The sequence below is a fragment of the Martes martes genome (genome assembly GCF_963455335.1).
Source record: "Martes martes genome assembly, chromosome: 5".
In the NCBI taxonomy this organism is placed as follows: domain Eukaryota; kingdom Metazoa; phylum Chordata; class Mammalia; order Carnivora; family Mustelidae; genus Martes; species Martes martes.
In genome coordinates, this window is record NC_137892.1 from 69,355,700 (window position 1) to 69,383,182 (window position 27,483).

The window sequence follows — 27,483 nt, forward strand, 5'->3', positions numbered from 1 at the left end:
GCTCCCCACTCAGCTGGGATTCTGCTTCTTCCTCTGACCCTCCCCTGCCTCGGGCTCTCTCTCTCCCCTGCTTTTGCTCTGTCAAATAAATAAATAAAATCTTTAAAAAACTTTTTTAAAAACTTGAAACTAGAAAAAAAAAACGAAACATTTAATAAGCAGATCTAACTTCTAATTAATAAAGTAGACGTTGGGACACCTGGGTGGCTCTGTGGGTTAAGCCTCTGCCTTCAGCTCAGGTCATGATCTCAGGGTCCTAAGATCGAGCCCCCCATCGGGCACTCCGCTCAGCAGCGAGCCTGCTTCCCCCCCTCTCTCTGTCTTCTGCCTACTTGTGATCTCTCTGTCAAATAAATAAATAAAATCTTTAAAAAAAAATAAATAGACGTGAAACAAGCTATATAAACTACTAGGAAGCAATGAGACAAATCATAACAGAAAAGTTTCTACAGATCAACTGGTTTAAGTCAGTGACTGTAAGAAAAATAGGGTGCCAGTGCATATAACCTCTCACTCTGTTCAACTTAAATATGCTAGTGTAGAGGGAAAGCAGCCTTGGTTAATAGGTAATAAATCTATGGGCATTGTCTTTGTTCCAATAAAACTTTATTTACAGAACAAGCCAGCTGGTAAACCATAGTTTGCTGACCTCTGATATAAATGAAACAACCAACCAAAGCAACTGTGATCACCACCAACAACCACAATTAAAACATATACTAACAAAATCACCACAGCCCAGAATTTAAGACCGACTGAGATGTAAAATACTTGTGTCCCCAATTGAAAAAGCTGCTGAGCTCTCAAATGCCCTCTTCAGATATGGCCAAGGTTAGTCATGGAAAGGGAGAACTTACCAAAGGGCAGAGTCAGAAACCACAGAAGAACCTCTTCCAGTGAGCAGCACAAGTGCCTAAACAAAATGTATTTCCTCTCTCTCTCGGAAGGAGCACCTCCTATCATTTACCAAACAGTATTTCAGAATTGCTAAACTTGTCCACTATTGTATGCTGGCTATGTGAAGCAACAGAATTTATCTTTTCAGTTCATTAATCTCCAGATCAGGAAGAGCCTTTTTTTTTTTTAATAGGATTTTATTTATTTATTTGAGAGACAGAGATCCCAAGTAGGCAGAGAGGAGTAAGCAGGCTCCCTGCTGAGCAGAGAGCTGGATGTGGGACTGGATCCCAGGACCCTGGGATCATGACCTGAGCTGAAGGCAGGAGCTTTAACCCACTGAGCCACCCAGGCACCCCAGATCAGAAAGAGCCATTATCTGGACCTGATGTGAAAGAGTATCATGAGATCCTGAACTTTGAACTGTTAGGATTAGATGACACTCTTAAGTTACTCTCCTTGGGGAAGGAGGTGTCTTTTATGTGTAAAAAGGAAGTTAATATTTAAGACCAAAACTGTATACTGTAGTGGACTGTATTCTTTTCAGATGCCCATTTTCTTTCCCCCATTCTGAAACCCAGCACTCCCCTACTGTGGAAGTATACTTTCCTGTCACAGTAATGTTTGGCTTGGTGAACAGAGCCTTGGTGAAATAATGTACACCTCTTCCAGGCAGATACTTTAAATGTGCTTGTGTAATTTTTTGCCACATAAACTATGAGAACGTTTTAGACAGTGGATGCTCCTTAGGTCCTCCAATGATCAGCCAAACTATGGATCCAAGAGAGATATAAATGTTTGTTAAAAGCCAGGCAATTGTTCAGCACTTGAGGAAAAACTGACTAATGAAATTTCTGTCTCAGGTTTGGGCTTTAGAAGGGAATACAAAAGATAAGAAAATCCCAGGAAAATGCAAAAAGATTTTTAGATGATGCTGAATCTTTACATCAGGAAGGTATTTTCCAGAATAATGCTTTTCTGTAAGAAAAATGTAACTTATTGGGGTGGCCTGAGTAGCTCAGTTGATTGAACTTCCAGCTTAAAAAAATGTTGAGGGGTGTCTGGGTGGCTCAGTCAGTTAAGCTTGGGTTATGATCTCAGGGTCCTTGTCCTTCTGCCCCTGCCCCCACTCATTTGCTCTTAAATGATTCAACAAAATCTTTTAAAAAAGAAAAAGAATGTTGAAAATACTACATTGTCTATAAAAATGATCAACAGCTCCAAACTCAATTTATTTCAATATTCAACTATTTGAATAAAGAATTCAAATTAGAGCTTTCTCTAAAAAGGGATGGGATACTATAAAAGATAGCAAGTTTTATTTTTTTTAAGATTTTATTTATTTATTTGACAGAGAGAGAGAGATCACAAGTAGGCAGAAAGGCAGGCAGAGACAGAGGGGGAAGCAGGCTCCCCGCTGAGCAGAGAGCCCGATGCAGGGCTCTATCCCAGGACCCCAAGATCATGACCAGAGCTGAAGTCAGAGGCTTAAACCACTGAGCCACCCAGGTGCTCCAAGTTTTACTTTTTTTAAAGTTTATATATTTTTAGTACTCTGTAAACCCAACATGGGATGGGGCATGTACTCACAAGCCCCAGATCGAGAGTCACATGCTCTACCAACTGAGCCAGTCAGGTGCCTGAGCAAGTTCTATTTTTTTTTTTTTAAGATTTTATTTATTTATTTGACAGACAGAGATTACAAGTAGGCAGAGAGGCAGGTAGAGAGAGAGAGGAGGAAGCAGGCTCCCTGCTGAGCAGAGAGCCCAATTCGGGACTGGATCCCAGGACCTTGGGATCATGACCTGAGCCGAAGACAGAGGCTTTAACCCACTGAGCCACCGAGGCGCCCCGAGTTTTTTTTTTTTTTTAAGATTTTATTCATTTATTTGACAGACAGAAACCACAAGTAGGCAGAGAGGCAGGTAGAGAGAGAGAGGAGGAAGCAGGCTCCCCACCAAGCAGAGAGCCCGATGTGGGGCTCGATCCCAGGACCCTGGGATCATGACCTGAGCCAAAGGCAGAGGCTTAACCCACTGAGCCACCCAGGCGCCCCCCAAGTTCTATTTTTTAATAAGACAGAGTAACATTTACTCTTTTTACTTTTTAACTTATACAAGTAATATGTGATATAGAAATACAAAATTAAAAAGTCACAATTACTCTATAATAACCACAAGCCTTAACATTTCAGGTATGTTTTATCTTTTTTTGTTTTTCAAGATTGAGGTGCTTTATTTGGGTTTCTGTTTAAAGATGTGTGGATGGGGGATATAGGGGTGGCTCAGTTGTTTAACTGTCTGCCTTTGGCTCAGGTCATGATCCCAGGGTCCTAGGATGGAGCCCCACATCTGACTCCTTGCTCAGCAGGGAGCCTGCTTGTCCCTCTGCCTGTCATTTCCCCTGCTTGTGCTCTGTCTCTCTCTCTCTGTCAAATAAATAAATAAAATCTTTAAAAGATATTAAAAAAAATAAAGATGTGGATGGGAAAAGAAATAAACAAAGATAAGGATGGGGTGTGGGGGACTTGGGGAGATGTTGCTCACAGAATACAAAAATGCAGTTAGAAGATGAGTAAGTTTTTGGAGATCGAATGCATAGCATTGTGATTATAGTTAAGAATACCTTATTGTATATTTCAAAGTCGCTAAGATCTTAAATCTTTTACCACAAAAAAGAAATAATTATGTGACACGATGGAGATGTGAGCTAATGCCATGGTGGTCAAATCAACACACTGTATTCCTTCAACTTATACAATGCTATGTCAACCCACTGTACACCTTCAACTTATACCATGCTATATCATTTACAATGCTATGTATATCAATACAACTGATAGTTGAAAAAACATCAAGATATGGATATCTCTTTCTCATTTTTCTAATCTTTTAGTTGACTGACAAATGCACAAAAGTATTCCAAATAATGGGGGGGTAGAGGGATGGGTTAAATGGATGATGAGTATTAAGGAGGACACTTGTTGTGATTAGCACTGAGGTGTCAAATGTAAGTGATGAATCACTAAATTCTACTCCTGAAACTATTATTATACTGTATGTTAACTAACTGGAATTTAAATAAAAACTTTAAACTACAAAGAATAAAAAAAGGAAGAAAGAAGAGAAAAAAAGAAAAAGAAAAAAAAAGTTGTTTTCCAAATGAGTTGGGACTGCCAGGAATGTTATTAAAAAAATGTCCACATTCAGTGGAAAGCTTAATTAGATGTCTTTTGGGACCCTTGCCAGGCTATGACTTTCAGATTCTTTTAGAGAATGCCAGTCACTTTAATTAATATATTTGAAAGAACAAATTCCATGTTACAGTGTTAAGCTACAAAAGTTTGCAATATCAGTTCTGAGAATACTAAATAAAAATTTTACTTGAAATTCGCTATTTAAATGACATATCAAGATTAAAGCAAAAAATGACAAAACAGAATTCTTATTAGATCATGGTGAGATTCTTCTCAAGCTGTAGAACAGTTTCCTTAAAAGCAGGATCCTCTGCCCAATTGGCTTTACTTCCTAAAATAAGGTTCTATAATAAAAAAGAAAAAAATTTATATTAAAGTTATAAGTACAATTACAAATTTAACAAGATTTTTAAAAATTCTCTTACATTAATTTTTTTAAAAAGGATTTTATTTATTTTTTTGAGAGAGAAAGGGATAGACCACAAGCAGGAGGGAGGAACAGAGGGAGAGGGAGAAGCAGGTTCCCTGCTGAGCAGGGAGTCCTATGTGGGGTGGGCTCAATACCAGGATTCTGGGATCAGGACCTGAGCTGAAGGCAGACACTTAACCAAATAAGCCACCCAGGTGCCCCCCCTTCACTAATCTTATCAAATATTTCCCAATAAGGTATGGGCATCTACTCTATAAAAAATATATTCCTGGGGGCCTGGTTGGCTCAATCAGTTAAGGGTCTGACTCTTGGTTTTGGCTCAGGTCCTGATCTGGCAGGATTGAGACAGAGCCCCCCTACCCCACCCCTGCACATGTGTGTGTGTGCCCACACACACACACAACTCCATTCCTTCAGGACAGAGTTTGCTGCTTCAGATTCTCAGTCCCTCTCCCTCTACCCCCTCCTCCTACTTACACACGTTCACTCTCTCTCAAATAAATGAATAAATAAATAAATAAGTAAAACCTATTTAAAAAAGAAAAAATACATTCTTGTATCCTCATTTCCACTTCAGTAAGGGTTCATACTTGATTCTCATAATTCTAGAGAATATTTACAATGTTTACAACAATTTTTTTGGATTCATCAGTTTTTGGGATGTTTGCAGTGATATTCTAAATTAAAGGAAAAAGACTGCAGCTATGGTTCAGTCACTTTGCACTTCTATAGTGAAAAACAGTTTAACCATAAACTATTATGCCCTATTTATTTAAAAGGAAAAACTATGGCTCAATGATACCAAGTTACTAATTCAAATTCTGTTCAAATAGATTTTAGAATTTAAGTGTTATATTGTTACATATAAAAATACTTAAAAATATGGCTTACACTGGGCGGCTCAGATGGTTAAGCAACTGATTCTTGGTTTTGGCTGAGGTCAGGACCTCAGGGTCATTAGACTGAGCCCATGATGGCTCTGTGCTCAGCGTGCAGTATGCCTAAGATTCTTTCCCCCTACTCTCCCTTCCCACTGCTTGTGTTCTCTCTTAAATAAATAAACAAATAAAATCTTAAAATAAAAAGAGACCTGAAGAAGAATTTCTTATGGTCAGCTATAAGAACTCATATTCTACAAGGATATGCTTTACACATAATAAATATTTGCTTTACACATAATGGGCAGTTTTAACTGTGTATCTTCCTAATTGAATCTAGTAATATAAGTATTTCATTTAATCAGTTTGAGACATTTTATAATTCAAAAAAGTAATGAAAGCCCTCCAGAATTGGGATGCCTGGGTGGCTTAGTCGTCCAAGTGTCTGCCTTTAGCTCCAGTCATGATCCCAGGGTCCTGGGATAGAGTCCCATATCTGGCTCCTTGTTCAACAGGAAGCCTGCTTCTCCCTCTGCCTGCCACTCCCCCTGCTTGTGCATTCGCTCTCTTGCACTCTGACAAATAAATAAAACATTAAAAAAAAAGAAAAGAAAAGAAAACCCTCCAGAATAAAGGAACACATAAAATTTAAGAAATATGCTAATAACTACCAACATTTATTGAGAATTTACTTGGACCGGACATTATGCTAAATAGATTAACATGAATTATCTTTTTTAGGTTTTACAACCTTTCTTTCTAAACAGGGAAACTGATGTTTAGAAAACTTAAATAATTTGCTCAAGGTTCACAACTTTTAAGTTGCAGTATGGAACATAATTCTAGATTTCCAATACCCACATCCATGTTTTCCCCTACCTCCCAAGTTTAAGTTCTAATGCTTTCCACCATTATACCTGTCTCCACAAAGCTGCTAAAGTCATTACACTTACAAATGCCTAAGTTCTAACCATAACAAAAAGTCAAAGCCTTAAATATTAAATAGATACAAATTCCAAATATATGTAAACAGACTAATATTTAGTATTGAATTCATGTTTTTTTCAGGATCAAAGACTAACTGAAAGTAAATCTGAAAGTAACAGAACCAATCATTTTTAAAAAGTTCTTTACCTACTTTCCTTATATAAATGTTACCTGAAACACATGTTGAATAACTGTAGTAATTTGTATCTCCATCTGCAGGTTTTGTTGTATGGTCTTTATCTTGTCTGAATTTTCCATAACAGCCAAATCATCTTTCCGTTTGTTCTTTTCAGTCTGTATTTCTAAAAGCTTACTTTCTGAAGCTTGTTTTAATTCTATCAGGTTAAAAAAATACATTATTGAACAACTCCTACAAACAAGAATCTGGAGAAACTGTGAAGCAGAACAATTCCTGACTATATCGAGAGAAAATATTTAATAAACATCATTTTAAGTTGCAACTCCATTTTGATCTGAAAATGACTTTCGTGATGAAAAATATCAGTATTTTAACTTTATCCTTAGCTGTGTCCTGCATGGTAATGACACCTGTTTATTTACGTTTAAAGTGACACCATGTTAGAGAGGACTTACTCAGGGTTGCCAAAAGAAAGGCAGAAGATATATGTAGGGAAATACCTTTTCCTCCTTTATTTACAAAAATGACATATCAACAAGATAAATTTCCGGTTAAAAGATTCTCTTCTCCAGGGATAAACACATCATCAACCATTTCCTGTAGTTCCCAAAAGGTCCTAAGAATTAAACTATCTCAAACATAAATGGGTGTGTCCTAGGAACTTGGTTCCTAGATATTAATGGATCAAAAATAGGTTGGAATTCGAGGAAAAACATTGAACAACCAAAGGGTGATTAGATCAGGTGACTGGAACTATTTCTGACCCTGAGATTACTTACAAACAGGCAAATCTATGTAATATATAAAAACAATAAATCATGCCTATACTATTAAATGAAAAAGGCAATTTACAACATAGAATAAAATGAGGCCAATTTTATTAGATAAGAAATAAGCACTGAAGGCACCCCTGAGAGGCTCAGTCAGGTAAGTATCTGACTCTATTTCTACTCAAGTCATGATCTCAGGGTTGTGAGATCAAACCGGGCACCTATCTCCCCAATCAGCATGAAGCCTGCTTGAGATTCTCTCTCTCCCTCTGCTCCTTCCCCTGCTCCTGCTCATGCCTTCTCCCCCTCAAATAAACAAAAAAATAAAATCTTTTAAAAAGGGGTGGGGGCACCTGGGTGGCTCAGTCAATTAGATGGCTGCCTTCAGCTCAGATCATGATTCTGGAGTCCTGGGATCAAACCCCACGATGGGCTCCCTGCTCAGTGAAGAGCCTGCTTCTCTCTCTGCCCCTCACCCTGCTTGTGCTCTCTTGTGAGTATGAGCACTCTCTCTCTTAAATAAATAAAATAAAAATCTTTAACAACAACAACAAAAAGAACCACTGAAGAGTGATTATATCTTGATAGTAAATTTAAAAATTTTACTTTCCCTAAGTATACTTTTCTGTTTCCAAGTTCTACTGAAAATGTGTATTATTACTTTTTAAAAAGTTTCAATAATTTCAATGCAAAAAGCCATCTCAAGTTAAAAAGCTGTAGAATTATATGTATCAAATGATAATTTAAAATTATGTATGTATAAAGAAGACATTCAAATGGCCAAGAGACACATGAAAAAGTGCTCAACATCATTTGACATCAGGGAAATATAAATCAAAACCACAGTGAGATGCTACCTCACACCAGTCAGAATGGCTAAAATTAACAATTCAGGAAATGACAGATGTTCCAAAGGATGCAGATAAAGGGGAACCCTCCTACACCATTGGTGGGAATGCAAGCTGGCGCAGCTACTCCGGAAAAAAGTATGGAGGTTCCTCAAAAAGTTGAAAATAGAGTTACCCTACCACCCAGCAATCGCACTACTGGGTATTTACCCAAAGATATAAATGTAGTGATCTGAAGGGGAACCTGCACCCCAATGTTTATAACAGCAATGTCCACAATAGCCAAACTATGGAAAGAGCCTAGATGTCCATCAACAGATAAATGGATAAAGAAGATGTTATATATATATATGCAAATCACACACACACACACACACACACACACACACACACACACACACACAATGGAATATTATGCAGCCATCAAAAAAAGAAATCGTGCCATCTGCAGCGATGTGGATGGAACTACAAGGTATTATGCTAAGTGAAATAAGTCAATTAAGAAGGACAATTATCAGATGATGTCAATGATATGTGGAATCTGAGAAATAAGGCAGATCCCATATGGGAATAGAGGAGGAAAAAAAAACAAGATGAAACCAGAGATGGAGACAAACCATAAGAGACTCTTAATCTCAGGAAACAAACAGAGGGTTGCTGGAGTGCAGGGGGTGGGAGGGATAGGGTGGCTGGGTTATGGACATTGGGGAGGTTATGTGCTATGGTGAGTGCTATGAATTGCGTAAGACTGTTGAATCACCTGTACCCCTGAAACAAATAATACATTATGTGTTAATCGAAAAAATAAAATTATGTATGTATAAATATGTTTATATGGACATGGAAAAAGTACTGGAATGATATATACCTAACTGGTCACACAGGAAGGAAATTTGGCTGTTCACATTATACTTTCTGTATCATTTGATTTTTCTCTCCCTGAGAATGTATTAATTTAGTGATTTAAAGTTCTAAAACAACAAAAATGAATCAAGTGAACATTTTATATACTACTTTTAAAAATGCCATGTGTAAAATTTTAAGAAAATCTGAAAATTAAGAAATTTCTCAATGGCTGAGGTAACTGGCCTTATCAATCTCCGCAGTAAGTAAAAATGTTTTCTACAAAAAACAAAACAAAAAAACTGTTCTACATACGTAATCTCTTCTTTCTAACATCAAGTAGTTTTTCCTCCAAATCCCAAGATTCCTGTTATTAAAAATAAAAAGATTAAGGTGCATTACCTAAGAATAAACCTATAATACATCACTGAATCTTCTCTATTAGCCTATGTTTTCCAAACCTCCTGTTTTCAATCCCTTTATTTCCATACCAAAAAAGAAAAAGGACAGTAGCTTAAATTTTAAATAACTAGCCACAGTAGACAGAAATAACTGAGTTATGAGAAAAAGAAAACTTAAGAACAGTGAATTCCAATCATACCAGCAACTTTGGGTAATCCTGTATAATCACATATAATACAGTTGCCAGCAACAAGGCATTGAAATCATGAGAATGCATAAGCAGCCCAATATGCAGTTACCTGGTGTGATTTCATTATTAATTTGTTTAGCTTTAATACGTGTTTCATGTTATCCATGAGCACACTGAAAAGGAATAAAAAAATGATTTTTAACCCTGGTTAAAAATAATTAATAAATATCATTAATGAACAAAATCAATTGCTATGTATTTCCTTTCACGGAATTTACTTATCCTTCAATAGAAAGTCACAGACAATAAAAAAAAATGTGAAATGTAAGCATGTAGGAACATTTCTAAAAATCTCCTATTTTGTAGGAAAAGCCCTAATTACATGCTAATGAGTTGCTTTTTTAAAAAACAGACTTTAGGGGCACCTGGGTGGCTCAGTGGGTTAAGCCTCTGTCTTCAGCTTGGGTCATGATCTCAGGGTCCTGGGATCAAGCCCCCTGTCGGGCTCTCTGCTCGGCGGGGAGCCTGCTTCCCTCTCTCTCTCTGCCTGCCTCTCTGCCTACTTGTGATCTCTATCTGTCAAATAAATAAATAAAATCTTTTTAAAAAATTTTTAAAAAATGAAAAACAGACTTTATTTTTTAGAGCAGTTTTAGGTTCATAGCAAAACTGAAATGCAAAGTAAACCCATATACCTCTGTCCCCCACCACACACAGCATCCTCAACTATCAACATCCCCTACCAGAAAGGTCCACTCATCACAAATGATGAATCTACATTAGCATATCATTATCATCCAAAGCCCATTAAGGTTCACTCTTTTTTTTTTTTTAAAGATTTTATTTATTTATTTGACAGACAGAGATCACAGGTAGGCAGAGAGGCAGGCAGAGAGAGAGGAGGAAGCAGACTCCCCGCTGAGCAGGGAGCCCGATTCGGAGCTTGATTCTAGGACCCTGAGATAATGACCCGAGCCGAAGGCAGAGGCTTAACCCACTGAGGCACCCAGGCGCCCCATAGGGTTCACTCTTGATGGTGTACATTCTATAGGTCTGACAAATGTATAAAGATATGTATTCACTATTACAGATAGCATCATAGAGAATAGTTTCAACGAATATTCAAGATGCTTCTTACCCTCATGTCTTCAACAAATATTTCTAAGTACTACTACATCCTAAGACCTGTGTAGACACCAGGAATATAAAGCAAAGTAAAACACCAAGAGGAAAGAATCTGCTTAAAGAGAAAAATGAAACTACAACTAGAGTATGGTTTCATCACAACCAATAATGAAAGAGTGGTGCACAGAGCAGCACAAGGGAAATTCTTGAATCTTTAAGAACATGAAGTAATTACCTAGATTACCTACCTTGACATAGCTGGGGCCAAAGAGTATAAAATAAGACGGGGTAAGAATAATGGTTCTTATATTTCTAAAGTGCCACTACCCTTTGGGAGGATGTTTCATGCAGACCACCACATTACCCCCATCATGCCCATCTGGACTCAGAGACTGAGTCAACAGGTTTGGAATGGGACCAGCAATGTGATCACTGTGTACTAATTATTCTGATGTCAGCCAGGCATGAGAGAAAGTGCATGCAGAAGGATTTTGTTGAGGAGGCTGAAAATGTGAATCTTTGCAAGACCTGGGAACGCTAAACTAATTTTCTACTAGTTATAGCTATACTGGTTTGTAAATTTTTTTTTTAAAAGATATTATTTATTTATTTGACAGACAGAGATCACAAGCAGGCAGAGAGGCAAGCAGAGAGAGAGAGGAAGGGAAGCAGGCTCCCTGCTGAGCAGAGAGATGGATGCAGGGCTCGATCCCAGGACCCTGGGATCATGACCTGAGCCGAAAGCAGAGGCTTTAACCCACTGAGCCACCCAGGCGCCCCCTGTTTTGTAAATTTAAAACTTGCTAAAGAAACTACCTCAGCCTGTTTGGCCTTTCTGTCCTTTCTGGGGGTCAATTTCTCCTGTACCTCTTTAACTCAAGAATGTTTAAAGCTCAGGACACCTGCGTGGCTCAGTCAGTTAAGGGTCAGGTCATGATCCCAGGGTCCTGGGATCGAGTCCCGCATCGGGCTCCCTGCTTAGCAGGGAGCCTGCTTCTCCCTCTGCCTGCAGCTCTCTATGCTTGTGCGCTCTCTCTCTCAAATAAATAAAATCTTGAAAGAAAAAAAAAGGAATCTTTTTAAAGCTCACCTTTTATGGAAGAGCAATTGTTAGAGGGTCCAAATTCATATTTTAGGATTTATGTAATCCTGGAGTTAAATGGAATATGAGGAGAACACATTATCAGTCTGAACTAAGACACCCAGAAAAAGGAAGTGTCCAGATGCATCTTAACACTTTTCCGGTGCTAATCTTAGGAGATCTTTTTTAAAAGATTTTATTCATTTATTTGACAGAAAGAGAGCACAAGAAGGGAGAGTAGCAGAGGGAGAGGGAGAAGCAGGCTCCCGATCAGCAGGGAGCCCGATGTGGGGCTCGATCCCAGGACCCCGGGATTACGACCAGAGCCAAAGGCAGATGCAAAACTCACTGAGCTACCTAGGCACTCCAGGAGATCTTTTATCACAAGATTTTTTAGAGCTTTGAGATATAAGAGCATAGGTAAGGCCCCTGAGGCCAGACACAAAGGACCGGATTATATAGAACCTTGACTGCCAGAGTTTTAATTTTATATTTCTTGCCGAATAGTTTACATATACAAGCTCATTTCTGCCAGTGAAAAATGACACATATACTTCCTGTCTCAATAACCCAATTCCTGGTTACTGGGTAAGTGAGACAGCTCTATCCCTGTTTTATAGTAAATACTGAACAAAAGTAAACTTTTTAAATCTTTCTTCAAACTCATCAGACTGTCTGGCTAAAAATCTCCATTGCTTCTTAGTGTTGCAATCCAACCAAATGTCAGTAGGACTCTAAAAATTATAATGCTGCAGAGGCCAACAAAAATTCCGTCACTTTTCTTATTCTCCAGATAAAGATGGATGGCACTGACAGTTAATTTAAAAAAATTCAGAAAACTAAAGTCATTATGCAGATCTCCCTTCTTATTCTTAGCCTTAACAAATTCAGAAAAAAAGGAAAAAGAAAAAAAACAAACATACCTAGTCCTGGGGTTATTTTTCTCCAGGTTTTTTTTAAGTGCAGTTGAAAGTTGCATCCTACAATGCAAGGGAAAAAAGCTGGCATTATAAAACATGGATAGCATCTGTGTACATTGAAAAGAAAAAATGTATATATACAACTTAAAGATTGATTTTTTTTAAAAGATTTTATTTATTTATTTGAGAGTGAGAAAAAGCATGAGAAGGGGGAGGGTCAGAGAGAGAGAAGCTGACTCCCTACTGAGCAGGGAGCTTGATGTGGGACTTGATCCCAGGATTTGATCCCGGGAATCCAGGACCATGACCGGAGCTGAAGGCAGTTGCTTTACCAACTGAGCCACCCAGGCACCCCTGATTTTTCTTTAAATGTAATCTAAACCATAAGTACGTTTATAAACACTATTGTATGAGAAATACTTTGATAAATAAATCACAGAAATGGAAAATAACAAGATGGAAAGGGCTGCTGCCTGTGGTTGTGTGCTGCCAGGCTGAAGGACCAATGAGACTTGAAATCAACCTGAGCTTTGCTCTCCAAGCCAACCACTTTGGTGCAGGGTCAGAAGGAACAATTAAGGCACTACAGAGATCAGGTTAGGCCTAACATGGAGTTAGGGAATACAAAGCCATACCTGAATGTAAACTTTAAAATATGCATTCATACAAACAAAAACAAACTGCATAAATTACTTTTATATCCAAATAGCTAATAAGTAATAATGAAAAGGCAATCAACTTAACAATATTAATTTCTTCCTTTCTGCCACACAAAAAAAATTCAATTCATTAAAACAAGATCTCTTAATAGCTCTGAAGTCATCTTTAAAAAAATGATCTATGGGGCACCTGGGTGGCTCAGTGGGTTAAGCCTCTGCCTTCGGGTCAGGTCATGATCTCGGGGTCCTGGGATTGAGCCCCGCATTGGGTTCTCTGCTCGGCAGGGAGCCTGCTTCCCCCTCTCTCTGCCTGCCTCTCTGCCTACTTGTGATCTCTCTCTCTCTCTCTGTCAAAAAGATAAATAAAATCTTTAAACAAACAAAAAAATGATCTAGGGCACCTGGCTGTTTCAGTCCAGAGAGCATGCAACACTTGATCTCAGGATCATGAGTTCAAGCCCCAAGTAGGGCAAAGAGTTACTTAAAATGAATTAATAAAAAAATATATATAATCTATATAATGAGCCAGCTTATGAGAATACGGAAACATGTTCACTGCTAGAAGCAATAAAGAAGACTTTAACTACTTTTCAATTAAATGTATAAGAAATTCATCTGAGGGGGCGCCTGGGTGGCTCAGTGGGTTAAAGCCTCTGCCTTCGGCTCGGGTCATGATCCCAGGGTCCTGGGATCAAGCCCCACATCCGGCTCTCTTCTCCATGGAGAGCCTGCTTTCTCCTCTCTCTGCCTGTCTCTCTGCCTGCTTGTGATCTCTGTCTGTCAAATACATAAATAAAATCTTTAAAAAAAAAAGAAATTCATCTGAGAAGCCCAGAAACACAGGAAATAATTTTAAAAGTCATCCACTTAATAGAGATCATTAATTCGGGTCACAGGTCTATAAGAGATCATGTTTCTCTTATTAACAATTGTATACTAACACCTACCACAAAGCTTAAGACATAGTAAGCATTCAAATATTTGTTCAATGAATTTTAAAATACAGATGGAAAACCTATATTAAAAATGTATTTAGGGGGAAACGCCTGGGTGGCTCAGTTGGTTGGGCCGCTGCCTTCGGCTCGGGTCATGATCCCAGGGTCCTGGGATCGAGTTCCGCATCGGGCTCCTTGCTCGGCAGGGAGCCTGCTTCTCTCGCTGCCTCTGCCTGCCTCTCTGCCTGCTTGTGTGTACTCTTTCTCTCTCTCTATGGCAAATAAATAAAATCTTAAAAAAAAAATTTAAAAAAAAAATGTATTTAGGGGCACCTGGCTGGCTCAGTCAGTAAAGCATGAGACTCCTGATCTTGGGGCTGAGTTTGAGCCCCACATTGGTGTTTTACTTAAAAATAAAATCTTAGGGCACATGGGTAGCTCAGTTGGTTAAGCCACTGCCTTCGGCTCAAGTCATAATCCTGGAGTCCTGGGATGGAGCCCTGCATTGGGCCGCCAGCTCTGCGGGGAGTCTGCTTCTCCCTCTGACCTTCTCCCCTCTCGTGCGCTCTCTCTCTCTCTCTCAAATAAATAAATAACATCTTTAAAAAATAAAATAAAATCTTAAATATGTGTGTGTGTGTATCTTTAAACTTGATAACAATTTTTTTTTTTTTAAGATTTTATTTATTTACTTGACAGAGATCACAAGTAGGCAGAGAGAGAGGGGGAAGCAGGCTCCCTGCCGAGCAGAGAGCCCGATGCGGGACTTGATCCCGGGACCCGGGGACCATGACCTGAGCTGAAGGCAGAGGCTTTAACCCACTGAGCCACCCAGGCGCCCCTTGATAACAATTCTTTTACTTGATTAATAGTTACTGTAGTAACTGAATCCATGTAATCTTTTGAAACAGTGGATGGGATTTAAGCTCACCCTTCAATTTCCTTGACTGACATTTTCTTCTTAAGTCAATCTCATGTAACTACTTCAAATGAAGGTATTAATGAATGATGTAACTTTTCTCTCAGGGCTCAAAATTTGTGTAACTATTATCTAATGATCATTATCACTTGATTAATCTCATTTAGACTAATTAAAACATTCCTTCCACCTCAAGTCATACCTGTTTTGCATTGATTTCTCAATGCTTATACCTAGACTGTAATAATTACCTGTCTAACACAAGCTTTTTCATTTCAAAAGCAATTTTCACCTCTTCAATTTCATTTTCCAGGTCTTCAATTTTACTGTCAAAGAAGCATGAACAAAAAAATTTCAGCAATATCAAAAAAAGTCATTGAATATTGAAAAATATATAAATTAAACCTTTGAAAAAAAGTAAAATGACCCTATCTAGATAAAATTATTCTGCAGGTTCCCCACACTGATGCATTTCTAGATTTGGTAAACAGATGCCTCCGAGGTACTCAACTAATTATCTTGTGAAGGGGAATGCCAAAAGTGCTACTGTGGTCACTGATGTACATATTAGGTCCATCTCCCATATCGACAACTTCTCAGTACAAGCATGAAAAATTACTTGGAAAATAAAGAAAAGGAAAAAGGAAAATAATGGTGTAAGATGGATGATAATACCAAATCTCAGTAAAAAACACAAAATTTAAAGATATGACATACGCTTCAATTTGCTTATCTTGCAAGATTTGTTCTGGAGTCTTTTCTTCATCTACAAATAAAAAATTTTTTGAAGTTAGTAATAGTTTAGAAGAGTGTGGTCCAATAGAAATATAATATAAGCCATAAATGCAAACCAAAATTTTAATTTTTAACTTTTAGTTTCTATACTATTATAAAGCAAGTGAAAATATTTCAGTGTGACTTATTTTAACCCAATAGGTCTAAAATATTTCAACATGTAATTAATCTTAAACTACTAATGAAGGGGCACCTGGGTGGCTCCGTTGGTTAAGCAACTGCCTTCGGCTCAGGTTACAATCGAGGAGACCCAGGATAGAGTCCCGCATCGGGCTCCCTGATCAGCAGAGTCTACTTTTCCCTTTGACCTCCCACCTCTCATGCTCTCTCTTATTCTCTCTCTCAAATAAATAAATAAAATTTTTTCAAAAAATAAATGAAACAAAATTACTAATGAAATATTTTATAATCTTCTGTATTTTGCATTTATTGTCCCTCTCAAGGACTAATCACATTTTAAGTGTTCAATTGTCACATGGAGATAGTGGCTACCATACTGGACAGAGCAGTTTGAGAATAATGTAAAATAAAAAAGGAGTAAAATAGGGGCGCCTGGGTGGCTCAGTGGGTTAAAGCCTCTGCCTTCGGCTCAGGTCATGATCCCAGGGTCCTGGGATCGAGCCCTGCATCAGGCTCTCTGCTTAGCGGGGAGCCTGCTTCCCTTCCTCTCTCTGCCTGCCTCTCTGCCTGCTTGTGATCTCTGTCAAATAAATAAATAAAATCTTAAAAAAAAAAAAAAGGAGTAAAATAGTACCATGAGCAATGTCAGAAAGATCAACGGTAAGTCTTTATGTTAGGAAAATAAAATCGGGGGTGCATGGGTGGGTCAGTCCATTAAGAGTCTGCCTTCGGCTCAAGTCATGATCCCAGGGTCCTGGGACTGAGTCCTGCATAGGGCTCCCTGCTCAGTGGGGAGTCTGCTTCTCCCTGTGCCCCCTCCCTTCATGCACTCACACTCTCTCTCACAAAAATAAATAAATTTGAAAAAAAATTGGAAATTAATACTTAAGGATAAATTTAACAAGATATGCATACGACGTCTACACAGAATATGTTCAAATACTGAAAAGATATATCATGTATAGGTATTAGAAGAATCAATATGGCTAATAAAACAATCTACCCCAGGGCGCCTGGGTGGCTCTGCGGGTTAAAGCCTCTGCCATCAGCTCAGGTCATGATCCCAGGGTCCTGGGATCGAGCCCCACATCGGGCTCTCTGCTCAGCAGGGAGCCTGCTTTCTCCTCTCTCTCTGCCTGCCTCTCTGCCTACTTGCGATCTCTGTCAAATAAACAAATAAAATCTTTAAAAAAAACACAAAACAATCTACCCCATATTGATCTATAGATCCCAATCAAATCCCAGTCAAAATTCTCACTTTATTTTCTGTAGAAACTGACAGGCTGATTTTGTTTTATTTTATTTATTTATTTTTAAAGATTTTATTTATTCATTTGACAGACAGAGATCACAGGTAGGCAGAGCAGCAGGCAGAGAGAGAGGGGGGAAGCAGGCTCCCCGTTGAGCAGGGGCTCGATCCCAGGACCCTGAGATCATGACCTGAGCTGAAGGCAGAGGCTTAACCCACTAAGCCACCCAGGCACCCTGACAGGCTGATTTTTAAAATGCATATAAAGACACAAAGGACTTAGAACAGTCAGAACAATTTTGATAAAGAAGAACAAAACTGGAAGACTTACAGGAGTTGATATCAAGATTTACTATAAAGCGAGATGCCTGGGTGGCTCAGTTGGTTAAGCGGCTGCCTTGGGCTCAGGTCATGATCCCAGAGTCCTGGGATTGAGTCCCACATCGGGCTCCTTGCTCAGCAGGGAGCCTGCTTCTCCCTCTGCCTCTGCCTGCCTCTCTTTCTGCCTGTGCTCACTCTCTCTGACAAATAAATAAATAAAATCTTTAAAAAAAAATATTTACTATAAAGCTACAGTAATCAAGACAGTGTGGCACTATTATAAGTACAGACAAATACCTCACGGGAACAGAGCAAGAAGCCCCGAAAGAGACCCACACATATACAATGGAGAAAGGAAAGTCTTTTGAACACATAGTGCTAGAAAAACTAGATTTCCATACAGGAAAAAATGAATTCATATACACAAAAATTAACTCAAAAAGGATCACAGAACTGAATGTTAAACCTAAAACCCTAAACCTTGTAGAACAAAACAAAGGAGAAAATTTTTGTGACCTTGGAGTGGTCACAGACTTCTTAGAGAGAACTTAAAATCATATACCACAAAAGAAAAAAAAAACTGATAAAAATCACTTCATCAAATTAATGCCTTCGGTTCCTCAAAAGATAGTTAAAAAACAAAGGCAAGTTGGGCACCTAGCTGGCTCAGTCAGTAGAGCTTGTAACTCTTGGTCTCAGGGTGGCAACTTTGAGCCCCATTTTGGATGTAGAGATTACTTAAAAATAAAACAATCTTAAAAAAAAAAAAAAAAAAGCAGGGGCACCTGGGTGTCTCCGTGGGTTAAAGCCTCTGCCTTCGGCTCAGGTCCTGGGATGGAGGCCCGCATCGGGCTCTCTGCTCAGCAGGGAGCCTGCTTCCCCTCCTTCTTTCTCTGCCTGCCTCTCTTCCTGCTTATGATCTCTGTCAAATAAATAAATAAATAAATAAATAAAAATCTTTTAAAAAAAAAGGCAAGAAACAAACTGGGAGAAAATACCTGCGAAATATATAAGTAAATACATAGATACCTGTATCTCTATAGATAAATAGATACCTACATCTATAAATATACACCTGTATCTATATAGAGATATCTGAAAAAAATAACTACATTTATAAACTCAAGATTAACAATCCAACTAAAAAATAGGCAAAGATTTTAACACTTCAAAAAAGTAGATTTACAGATCTACTTCATAAATGGAAATATATTAATTGCCAATAGCCACATGAAAAGATATTCAATATCATTAGTTATCAAGGAAATGTAAACTAAAGCCACATGAGATACCACTACATACTTATTAGAATGGCTAAAATTTAATAAGACCAACTATTAAATTTTAAAGAGGATGCTAAATAAATGGAAATCTCTTGCTTCTAGGAAGAACGTACCATAATGGTATAATCATTTTACTGATCTTTTTTAAAAGCATATTTATTTATTTATTTGAGAGAGTGAGAGAGAGCAGGCACAACCTGGAGGGAGAGCCAGAGGGAGAGGGAGAAGCAGACCCCCTGCTGAGCAGGGAGCCCAATGTGGGACTCGATCCTAGCACTTTAAGATCATGACCTGAGCCCAAGGCAGAGGCTCAACCGACTGAGCCACCCAGGTGCCCCCATATTGATAGTTTTTGATGGAAGCATTATTGATATAATGGAAGGTCATGACTTTGGAGGCAAGAAGACCCACTTCATATTCCAGTTTCACAAATTACTAGTTTCACTAAGCAGAAAAGAGGCCAGGGGGCTCATTTCATAGTCCTATTTTTTGTTGTTTTTGTTTTGCATAAAAAGACTTTAGAAAACCTGTAGTATCAGATGGACAACACACTAGAACTGCCTTTGGATCTATGGCCTTATAAAAGAATCTGAGCAGAGTCTGAAAAGTTCCTAAGTTAAACATGTATTCAGGTGAAGTGACTGAAGTCATCTATATGGCCCTTCAGGTTTTCCAGAATTCTTGATTCAACCTAAAGTTTTGGTTTTATTCTTTAAGCCTATTTCACAGAGATAGAAAGACTCATCAAAACCTATCTTTGTGATTCAAAAGCTTACAAATTAGGTTGCAATAATGGCTATTACTTTAGGAGAGCTAAACCATTATTTTAGTACTCTCTTGCTCCTTAAGACTTCTAGATCTTAAAAGATAAATTACATCTCTTCAGGGGTGACTGGGTGGCTCATTCTGTTAAGCATCTGCCTTCGGCTCAGGTTATGATCCCAGGGTCCTACACTGAGCCCTGCATCTGGGCTCCTTGCTCAGGGAGTCTGCTTATCCCTTTCCCTCTGCCCCTCCCCCTATCCTTCCCCATGCTTGTGCTTTCTCTGTCTCTCTCAAATAAATAAAATCTTTTTTTTTTTTTTAAGATTATTTATTTATTGGGATGCCTGGGTGGCTCAGTTGGTTAAGTCACTGCCTTCGGCTCAGGTCATGATCCTGGAGTCCCAGGATCGAGTCCCACGTCAGGTTCCCAGTTCCACAGGGAGTCTGCTTCTCCCTCTGACCTTCTCCCCGCTCATGCTTTCGTTCTCTCTCAAATAAATAAAATCTTTAAAAAAAGAAAAGATTATTTATTTATTTATTTGTGGGGCGGGGCGGGGGGGGGGCGGCTGAAAGAAAGCATGAGCCAGGGGAGAGGCAAAGGGAGAAAGAGAAGCAGACTGCCCACTGAGCAAGGAGCCCCACTCAGGGCTCAGTCCCAGGACCCTGGGATCATGACCCAAGCTGAAACCAGATGCTTAACCGACTGCAAACCATGCACCTCAAATCTTTTTTTTTTAAGACTTTATTTATTTATTTGAGAGAGAGAGACAGACAGACAGAGATAGTGAGAGAGAGCATGAGTGGGGAAGAGAGGCAGAAGCAGACTCCCACTGATCAGGGAGCTTCACAAGGGGCTCAATCCCAGGACCCTGAGATTATGACATGAGCCAAAGGCAGAACCGACTGAACAACCCTGATGACCCTCAACGAAATAAAATCTTTAAAAAAAATGTTAATTTTTTCAGTGTTTAAAATGGAAATTATCATTCATTTCTTTAAGATTATCTCCCTTCTGCCTCTCATTCCTATCTTAAAGTATTTCTCAAAGTATAGATGTTGGATCACTTAACAATCATCTGACCCACTAATTTAATCTCTAAGCTATTCATGATCAAGTCCTATGATTCCTTCCCACAGAAATTTTCCAATTCTCTGATCAACAGAACTAAACTGTCTTACACTATTATTTAGGGTTTTTTCCATCTATTTCCTGAATTCCTAATAAGTTCCTGAGGCACAGGGCAATCGTGTTTTTTGACTTTTTCATATAATATAGTACCATATTATGCTGACACTCCAATTCCCTAAATAAACAACTTTTTGTAAAATTGATTTTCTTAGAATACTGTTCCTCACCAAGCTCACAAAATCTTATCTGAAAATGAAAATACTTACTTGCATCAACCATTGATTTATATTCCAAGAGTTGTTGTTTTGTCTGTGCTCTCAGCCTGAAAGCATAAAGAAAACAGAAAGTCTCTCTCTCTCTCTCTCTCTCTCACACACACACACACACATATACTTTTTAAAAAGTTAAGGAAACTCTACTCCCAACATAGGGCTCAAAGTCAAAACCTCAAGATCAAGAGTTGCATGCTCTACTGATTGAGCCAGCCAGGTGCCCCAGAAAGTCATATATTAATAGAGGATTTACTCACTACTGTATTATAAACCAACTCACCTTTTTCAGAAGTTTATGCAATAAAATGAGTGTAAGTACTCAGCAATATGTCTTCTAGTTTGGCCTGATTTATTTAAAGTGGGTGTAAAGAGAATTCCAGTTGAAGATGGGGTTGAAGGAAAAACTTTGTCCTCCTCCACAGAACACACCAAATTACATCTATTAATTGAAAAATTCCTCCTGAAAAACTAAGGGCTGACTGAACAGCTACTGAATAACCAAAGATGGAACAAAAAGAGAACAAGAAGAGAGATGGAGACATGCCACAGTTTAAAAGAATATCTAGCACATACAGCTACAGCTCCAGTCAGCCAGCTAAAGTCACCAACCATACACAGTCTGCAGAAGGGACACCATACACAAGATCACGTTTAGGAGAAATAGCTGTTTACCTTTCTATAGAAACAAACACAAAAACTCAAGCAAAATGGGGAGACAGAGGACTATGCTCCAAAAGAAAGAACAAGAAAAATAAACTCAGAAAAAGAACTAAATGAAACAGAACTAAACAGTAAGCCTAAAAAAAAATTTAAAGTAATGGTTGTAAAGATACTCAATGGGCTGGAGAAAAGAACAGAAGAACTCAGTGAGATCTTCAATAAATAGAGCGTGGAGTCAGCTTGAGAATCTCTCTCACTCTCCCTTTGCCTCTGCCCCTCTCACTCATGCTCTCTTTCTCAAATAAATAAATAAATCTTAAAAAAACAAAACAAAACAAAAAAAACTACCAAAAACTCCAGGACTAGATGGACTCACAGATGAATTCCACCAGACATTCAAAGAAGAGTTAACACCTATTCTCAAAGTATTCCCAAAAAAACAGAAGATAAAGGAAAATTTCCAAATACATTCTAAGAGGCCAGCATTACCCAGATACCAAAACCAGACAAAGACACAACAAAATAAGAAAATTACAGGGGGGCCTGGGTGGCTCAGTGGGTTAAAGCCTCTGCCTTTGGCTCAGGTCGTGATCTCAGGGTCCTGGGATCGAGCCCGGCATCGGGCTCTCTGCTCAGCGGAGAGCCTGCTTCCTCCTCTCTCTCCTTCTGCCTGCCTCTCTGCCTACTTGTGATCTCTGTCTGTCAAATAAGTAAATTTTTAAAATCTGAAAAAAAGAAAAGAAAAGAAAAGAAAATTACAGGCCAATATACCCCTGGTGAACATAGATGCAAAAATCAACAAAATATTAGTGAACCACAAACAACACCACATTGAAAAAAATCATTCACCATAACCAGACAGGATTTAATCTGGGATACAAGGGTAGTACAATATTTGTGAATCAATCAGACTCTCCGCTCAGTGTGGGGCCTGACACAAGGCTCCATCTCATGAGTCTGAGATCATGACCTGAGCCCAAACCAAGAGATGGATGCTGAATCAACTGAGTCACCCAGGCACTCCCACCCTCACCACTTTTATTCAACATAGTACTGAAAAGTCCTCTCCAAAGCAGCCAGACAAGAAAATGAAATAAGAGGCATCCCTATTGGTAGGGAAGTTAAACTGTCACTACTTGCAGACAGCATGAGACTATACTCATAAAATCCTGAAGACTCAACCAAAAAGTGTATTAGAATAAATGAATTCAGTAAAGTGGCAGTACACAAACGTAAAACACAGAAATCAGCAACGTTTCTCCATACTAATAACAAAGTCATGGAAAGAGAAATTTTAAAAACACCACCATTTACAATTGCACCAAAAAGACTAAAATACCTAAGAATAAACTTGACCAAAGAGGTGAAAGACCTGTACCCTGAAAACCATAAAACACTGATGAAAGAAATTGAAGATGACAAAAACAAAAGGAAAGATATTCCATGTCATGTACTAAAAGTATATTGCAAAAATGTCCATATTACCCAAAGCAATGCCTACCAAAATACCAACAGCATTTTTCACTAAACTACAACAATCAATACTACTATTTGTATGGGGGGGATGGTTCTGGGTGGCTCAGTTAGTTAAGCATCTGCCTTCTGCTCAGGTCAGGATCCCAAAGTCCTAGGATTGAGCCCTGCCTCAGGCTCCCTGCTCAGCAGGGAGTCTGCTTCTCCTTTTTGGCTTGTACTCTCTCATGCGCTCACAGTCTCTCTCAAATAAATAAATAAAATTTTTAAATAAAGTAAAATAAAATTTTATGGAACCACAGAAGATCCCAAATAGCCAAAGCAATCCTATAGAATCAAGAATGAACCTGAACTATCACTATTCCATATTTCAAGATATACTATAAAGCTGTAGAGATCAAAACAGTATGGTACTGGAACAAAAACAGACAAATGGACTATGGAACAGAATAGAGACCCTAGAAATAAACCTACATTTATATGGTCAATTGATCTATGATAAAGGAAGCAAGAATATACAATGAGGAAAAGACAGTCTTTTCAAGAAATGGTGCTGGGAAAAATGAACACCCACTTGCAGAAGAATGAAATTGGACTACTTTCTAACACCATACATAAAACTAAACTCAAAATGGATTAAAGAATTAAACAGGAGACCTGAAACCATAAAAATCTTACTAGAAAAATAGGGAGTAGGGACGCCTGGGTGGCTCAGTTGGTTAAGCGGCTGCCTTCGGCTCAGGTCATGATCCCAGCGTCCTGGGATCGAGTCCCACATCAGGCTCCTTGCTCCACGGGGAGCCTGCTTCTCCCTCTGCCACTCTGTCTGCCTGTGCTCACTCTCTCTCTCTCTCTCTGACAAGTAAATAAATAAAATCTTAAAAGAAAAATAGGGAGTAATTTCTCTGACATTGGCAATAGCAAAATTTTTCTAGATATGTCTCCTGAGGCCAGGAAAACAAAAGCAAAAATAAACTATTGGGACTACATCAAACTAAAAAGTTTTTGCCTAGCAAATGAAAAGACAATCTATTGAATTGGAGAAGATATCTGCAAATCATTTATTTTATAAGGGATTAATATAAAAAATATATAAAGAATTTAAACAACTCAACACCAAAAAAACACACAAAAAAACAGTCTGTTTAAGAAATGGGCAGATGGCCTGGAGACATTTTTTCAAAGACATACAGATGACCAATAGACCCATGAAAAGATGCAGCTCAACCTGACTAATGATCAGGGAAATGCAAATAAAAACCACAATGAGCTATCACTACATCTGTCAGAATGGCTAAAATAAAAAAGACAAAAAACAACAAGAGTTGGCCAGGATGTGGAGAAAAAGGGAACCCTCCTGCACTGTTGATAGAAATGTAAATTAGTACAGCCACTGCGGAAAACAGTATGGATCCCTGGGTCCTGGGATCCTGACCAGCGCTAAAGGCAGATGCTTAACTGACTGAAGCCACCCAGGGACCCCTAAACTTTTCAAATCATTAAGTTATACACCGAAACTAATGTAACATTGTGTCAACTATGCTCAAATCTTACTGGGCACAAGGCCGGGCTGGCTCAGTTCAGGCTGTGAGTTCGAGCCTTACATTGGGTGTGCCAATTGCTTAAAAATAAAATCCCTTAAAAAAAAAAAAAAAAGGCCTCAGAGAAAGATGCAAAATGGACTCTGGTGGGGATATAGCAACTATGAGGAAAAGTTAAATTTCTAATTTTTAAATTTATTAATATGTCACACTCAAGAAATATGGGCTACACAAAGAAGAAATACATCAAAATGGTGAAAATTGCAAACATTATAACAAGTTTAAAAACAGTTTGTACCACTCCTAGGAGATATAGAAAAGTAACAAATATATTAATTCTTAGATAGATAATTCATAGTTTCTTAGTTGTCCTAAGATTGTACTTAATTAAAAATCAAACATAAAATAAGTAGAAAAGCTACGGGTAAAATCCTAACTAGTTATTACAGTATACTTAGATGATGTTGGACATTTACATGGTAGTTTCATATTCTGAAACTGCTCTATAATTTTGAGATCTATATGATTTTGAGACCTGTATGAGTAGCTAAGTGACATTACAAAGATTTTTAAACCTCTATGGTTTAAGTTCCTTATGTTTGAAATTCCAAATGGAAAGAATTTCTTACAGGTTAAGAAGTTAGGCTAGCATTTTAAAACACGCTGTAAGAACAGTTCCCTTTTTAGCTGATATAAAAAAGGTGATCCTATATCTTTAATATTTTAGAATTTTATGTTGTAGGCAGGAGGGAATTTTTATTTTTTAAAGATTTTATTTATTTGACAGAGATCACAAGTGGGGCGGGAGGAGCAGGCTCCCCGCTGAGCAGAGAGCCCAATGCGGGGCTCAATCCGGGGCTCAATCCAATGCGGGGCTCAATCTGAGGACCTGGGATCACGATCTGAGCCAAAGGCAGAGGCTTTAACCCACTGAGCCACCCAGGCGCCCCAGGAGGGAATTTTTTAAAGTGAAACTGTGAGGCTTACTAGCCAAGACCTTTCAAAGTAGTAGTAAAGCTAAAATACAGTTACAATTCTTTGGGGAGGGAGGAAAAAAATCCCCTTATTATGATTTAGAATACTTTGTTGTTGTTGTTTTCCCTGTAAAGGACCAAACAAATATTTCAGGCTTTGTGATTCACACGGTCTCTACTTTAGCTATTCAACTCAGACCCTGTAGCAGGAAAGTTGTGTTACAAAAAAACCTTTCCTTAAGGGCACCATAATTTGAATTTCATATAATTTCACGTGTTATTAAATATTCTTTCAGGAATTTTTTTCGTCCCAACCACTTAAAAGACATAAAAACTATTCTTCGCTTGAGGGGCCACAACAAAATTCACACCGCACTGAGTGGAAAAGAATAAACATCACGCTCTTGGTAGGAAATATAACAAATGATGCTTCTGGATTGAAAAGGGTCATAACTGGGACGCCTGGGTGATTCAGTTGGTTAAGCCGCTGCCTTTGGCTCAGGTCATGATCCCAGCGTCCTGGGATCGAGTCCCACATCGGGCTCCTTGCTCAGCGAGGAGCCTGCTTCTCTCTCTGCCTCTGCCTGCTTGTGTTCTCCCTCTCTCTCTCTGATAAATAAATAAATAAATAAATAAATAAATAAATAAAATCAATCTTAAAAAGAAAGAAAGAAAAGGGTCATAACCATAAAACAAAGAGGACATTTTTTTATGTAGCTAAAGGCCTTGGAGACACCTCACAACCCGACTGAATATCGGGGCTTGAGTGCCTGAGAAAAGGAGGGGAAATTACAGCTCCGAAGGGCCCGGGGCACTATGCTAAACGCTTGCCTCTGACTATCACTTTTAACCCCACCGCAACTTTACTAAGAAGGTGTAACCCTCCCCTTTTTCGAAGATGACGCAGGAGGCTTAAGAAGCTCAGCTGAATGACGTAGTGACGCAGGCAATAAGCGGTTAACTCAGAATTCGAAGCTTTCGGGACCCTGAGAGCAAAGGGCGGGGCTCTCGGCCACGACGCCAGCTTGGATCCCGGCTAGAGGGGACAACAACCTGAGCAGCAGGGTCAAGCGGTCCTCGGGACGCGCCGCCTGGGCGCCGGCGACCTGTGGTGGCTCTGCTTCCCCGCCTCCCGCTCCGGAGTCCGCGGGCTCCGTGGCCGCTTGCTTTCCCGGCTGCTTCTCCATTCTGACTGGCGCGAAGAGGAAACGCCTGGGACAGAAAGATGCAGCCTCAGGAGCCGGCTTTCCCGCCACTTAATTGACGCCCGGAAAGGGCGGGAGAACCGTCGCACTCCGTCCCGCCCATTCCGCCCTAGGGCCGCACCGCTTCCGTCCCGTTCTCCGGTTGCTGTGGTTGCTCCTGTCCCTTTCCCAGGTCTTACTAGACCGCTAGTAAGAAAAAGTTGAACTCCAAGCATCAGTTCTGTCTATCCCGAGCTGGGCTAGGAGTTGGGCTACAGCCATTTGGGACACATCCTGCCTCCCAGGAACAGTTTGTAAGGGAAAACCGCAACACATTGAGTCATTCATCCTTGGCGCAGGGTCAGGGGATCTTCTGGACAGCGGTTTTTGGACCCATCTTGGCACTCCCTTAACCTTCGCAGCCTTGGAAAATGGATGTGCCTGGCCGGCTAAGAAAGGGAAGCAATAGAAATCTAGACCTGGGGCGCCTGGGTGGCT

At 39.1% G+C, this 27,483-nt stretch overlaps 1 protein-coding gene across 1 annotated transcript; it reads right to left on the reverse strand.

Moving 5' to 3' along the window:
• Window positions 1-3,601: 3,601 nt before the first annotated feature.
• Window positions 3,602-27,057, reverse strand: CENPH (centromere protein H). Its single transcript, XM_080804479.1, has 9 exons — window positions 26,855-27,057; window positions 21,148-21,203; window positions 15,937-15,985; window positions 15,471-15,545; window positions 12,710-12,766; window positions 9,690-9,753; window positions 9,304-9,355; window positions 6,560-6,723; window positions 3,602-4,437 (listed from the first exon to the last, which is right to left on the reverse strand). The coding sequence occupies exons 1-9, from the start codon at window positions 26,986-26,988 to the stop codon at window positions 4,345-4,347; spliced, it is 744 nt and encodes a 247-aa protein (XP_080660605.1). The 5' UTR covers window positions 26,989-27,057; the 3' UTR covers window positions 3,602-4,344.
• Between the last annotated feature and the right edge of the window lie 426 nt (window positions 27,058-27,483).

Coding starts and splice junctions, on each gene's coding strand:
- CENPH (XM_080804479.1), bottom strand. CDS start 26,988: ATGGAGAAGCAGCCGGGAAAGCAAGCGGCCACGGAGCCCGCGGACTCC. Junction 15,546..15,936: donor CAAGATAAGCAAATTGAAGC/GTATGTCATATC, acceptor CTTCTTTGACAG/TAAAATTGAAGACCTGGAAA. Junction 9,356..9,689: donor TAATAATGAAATCACACCAG/GTAACTGCATAT, acceptor TTTTAATAACAG/GAATCTTGGGATTTGGAGGA.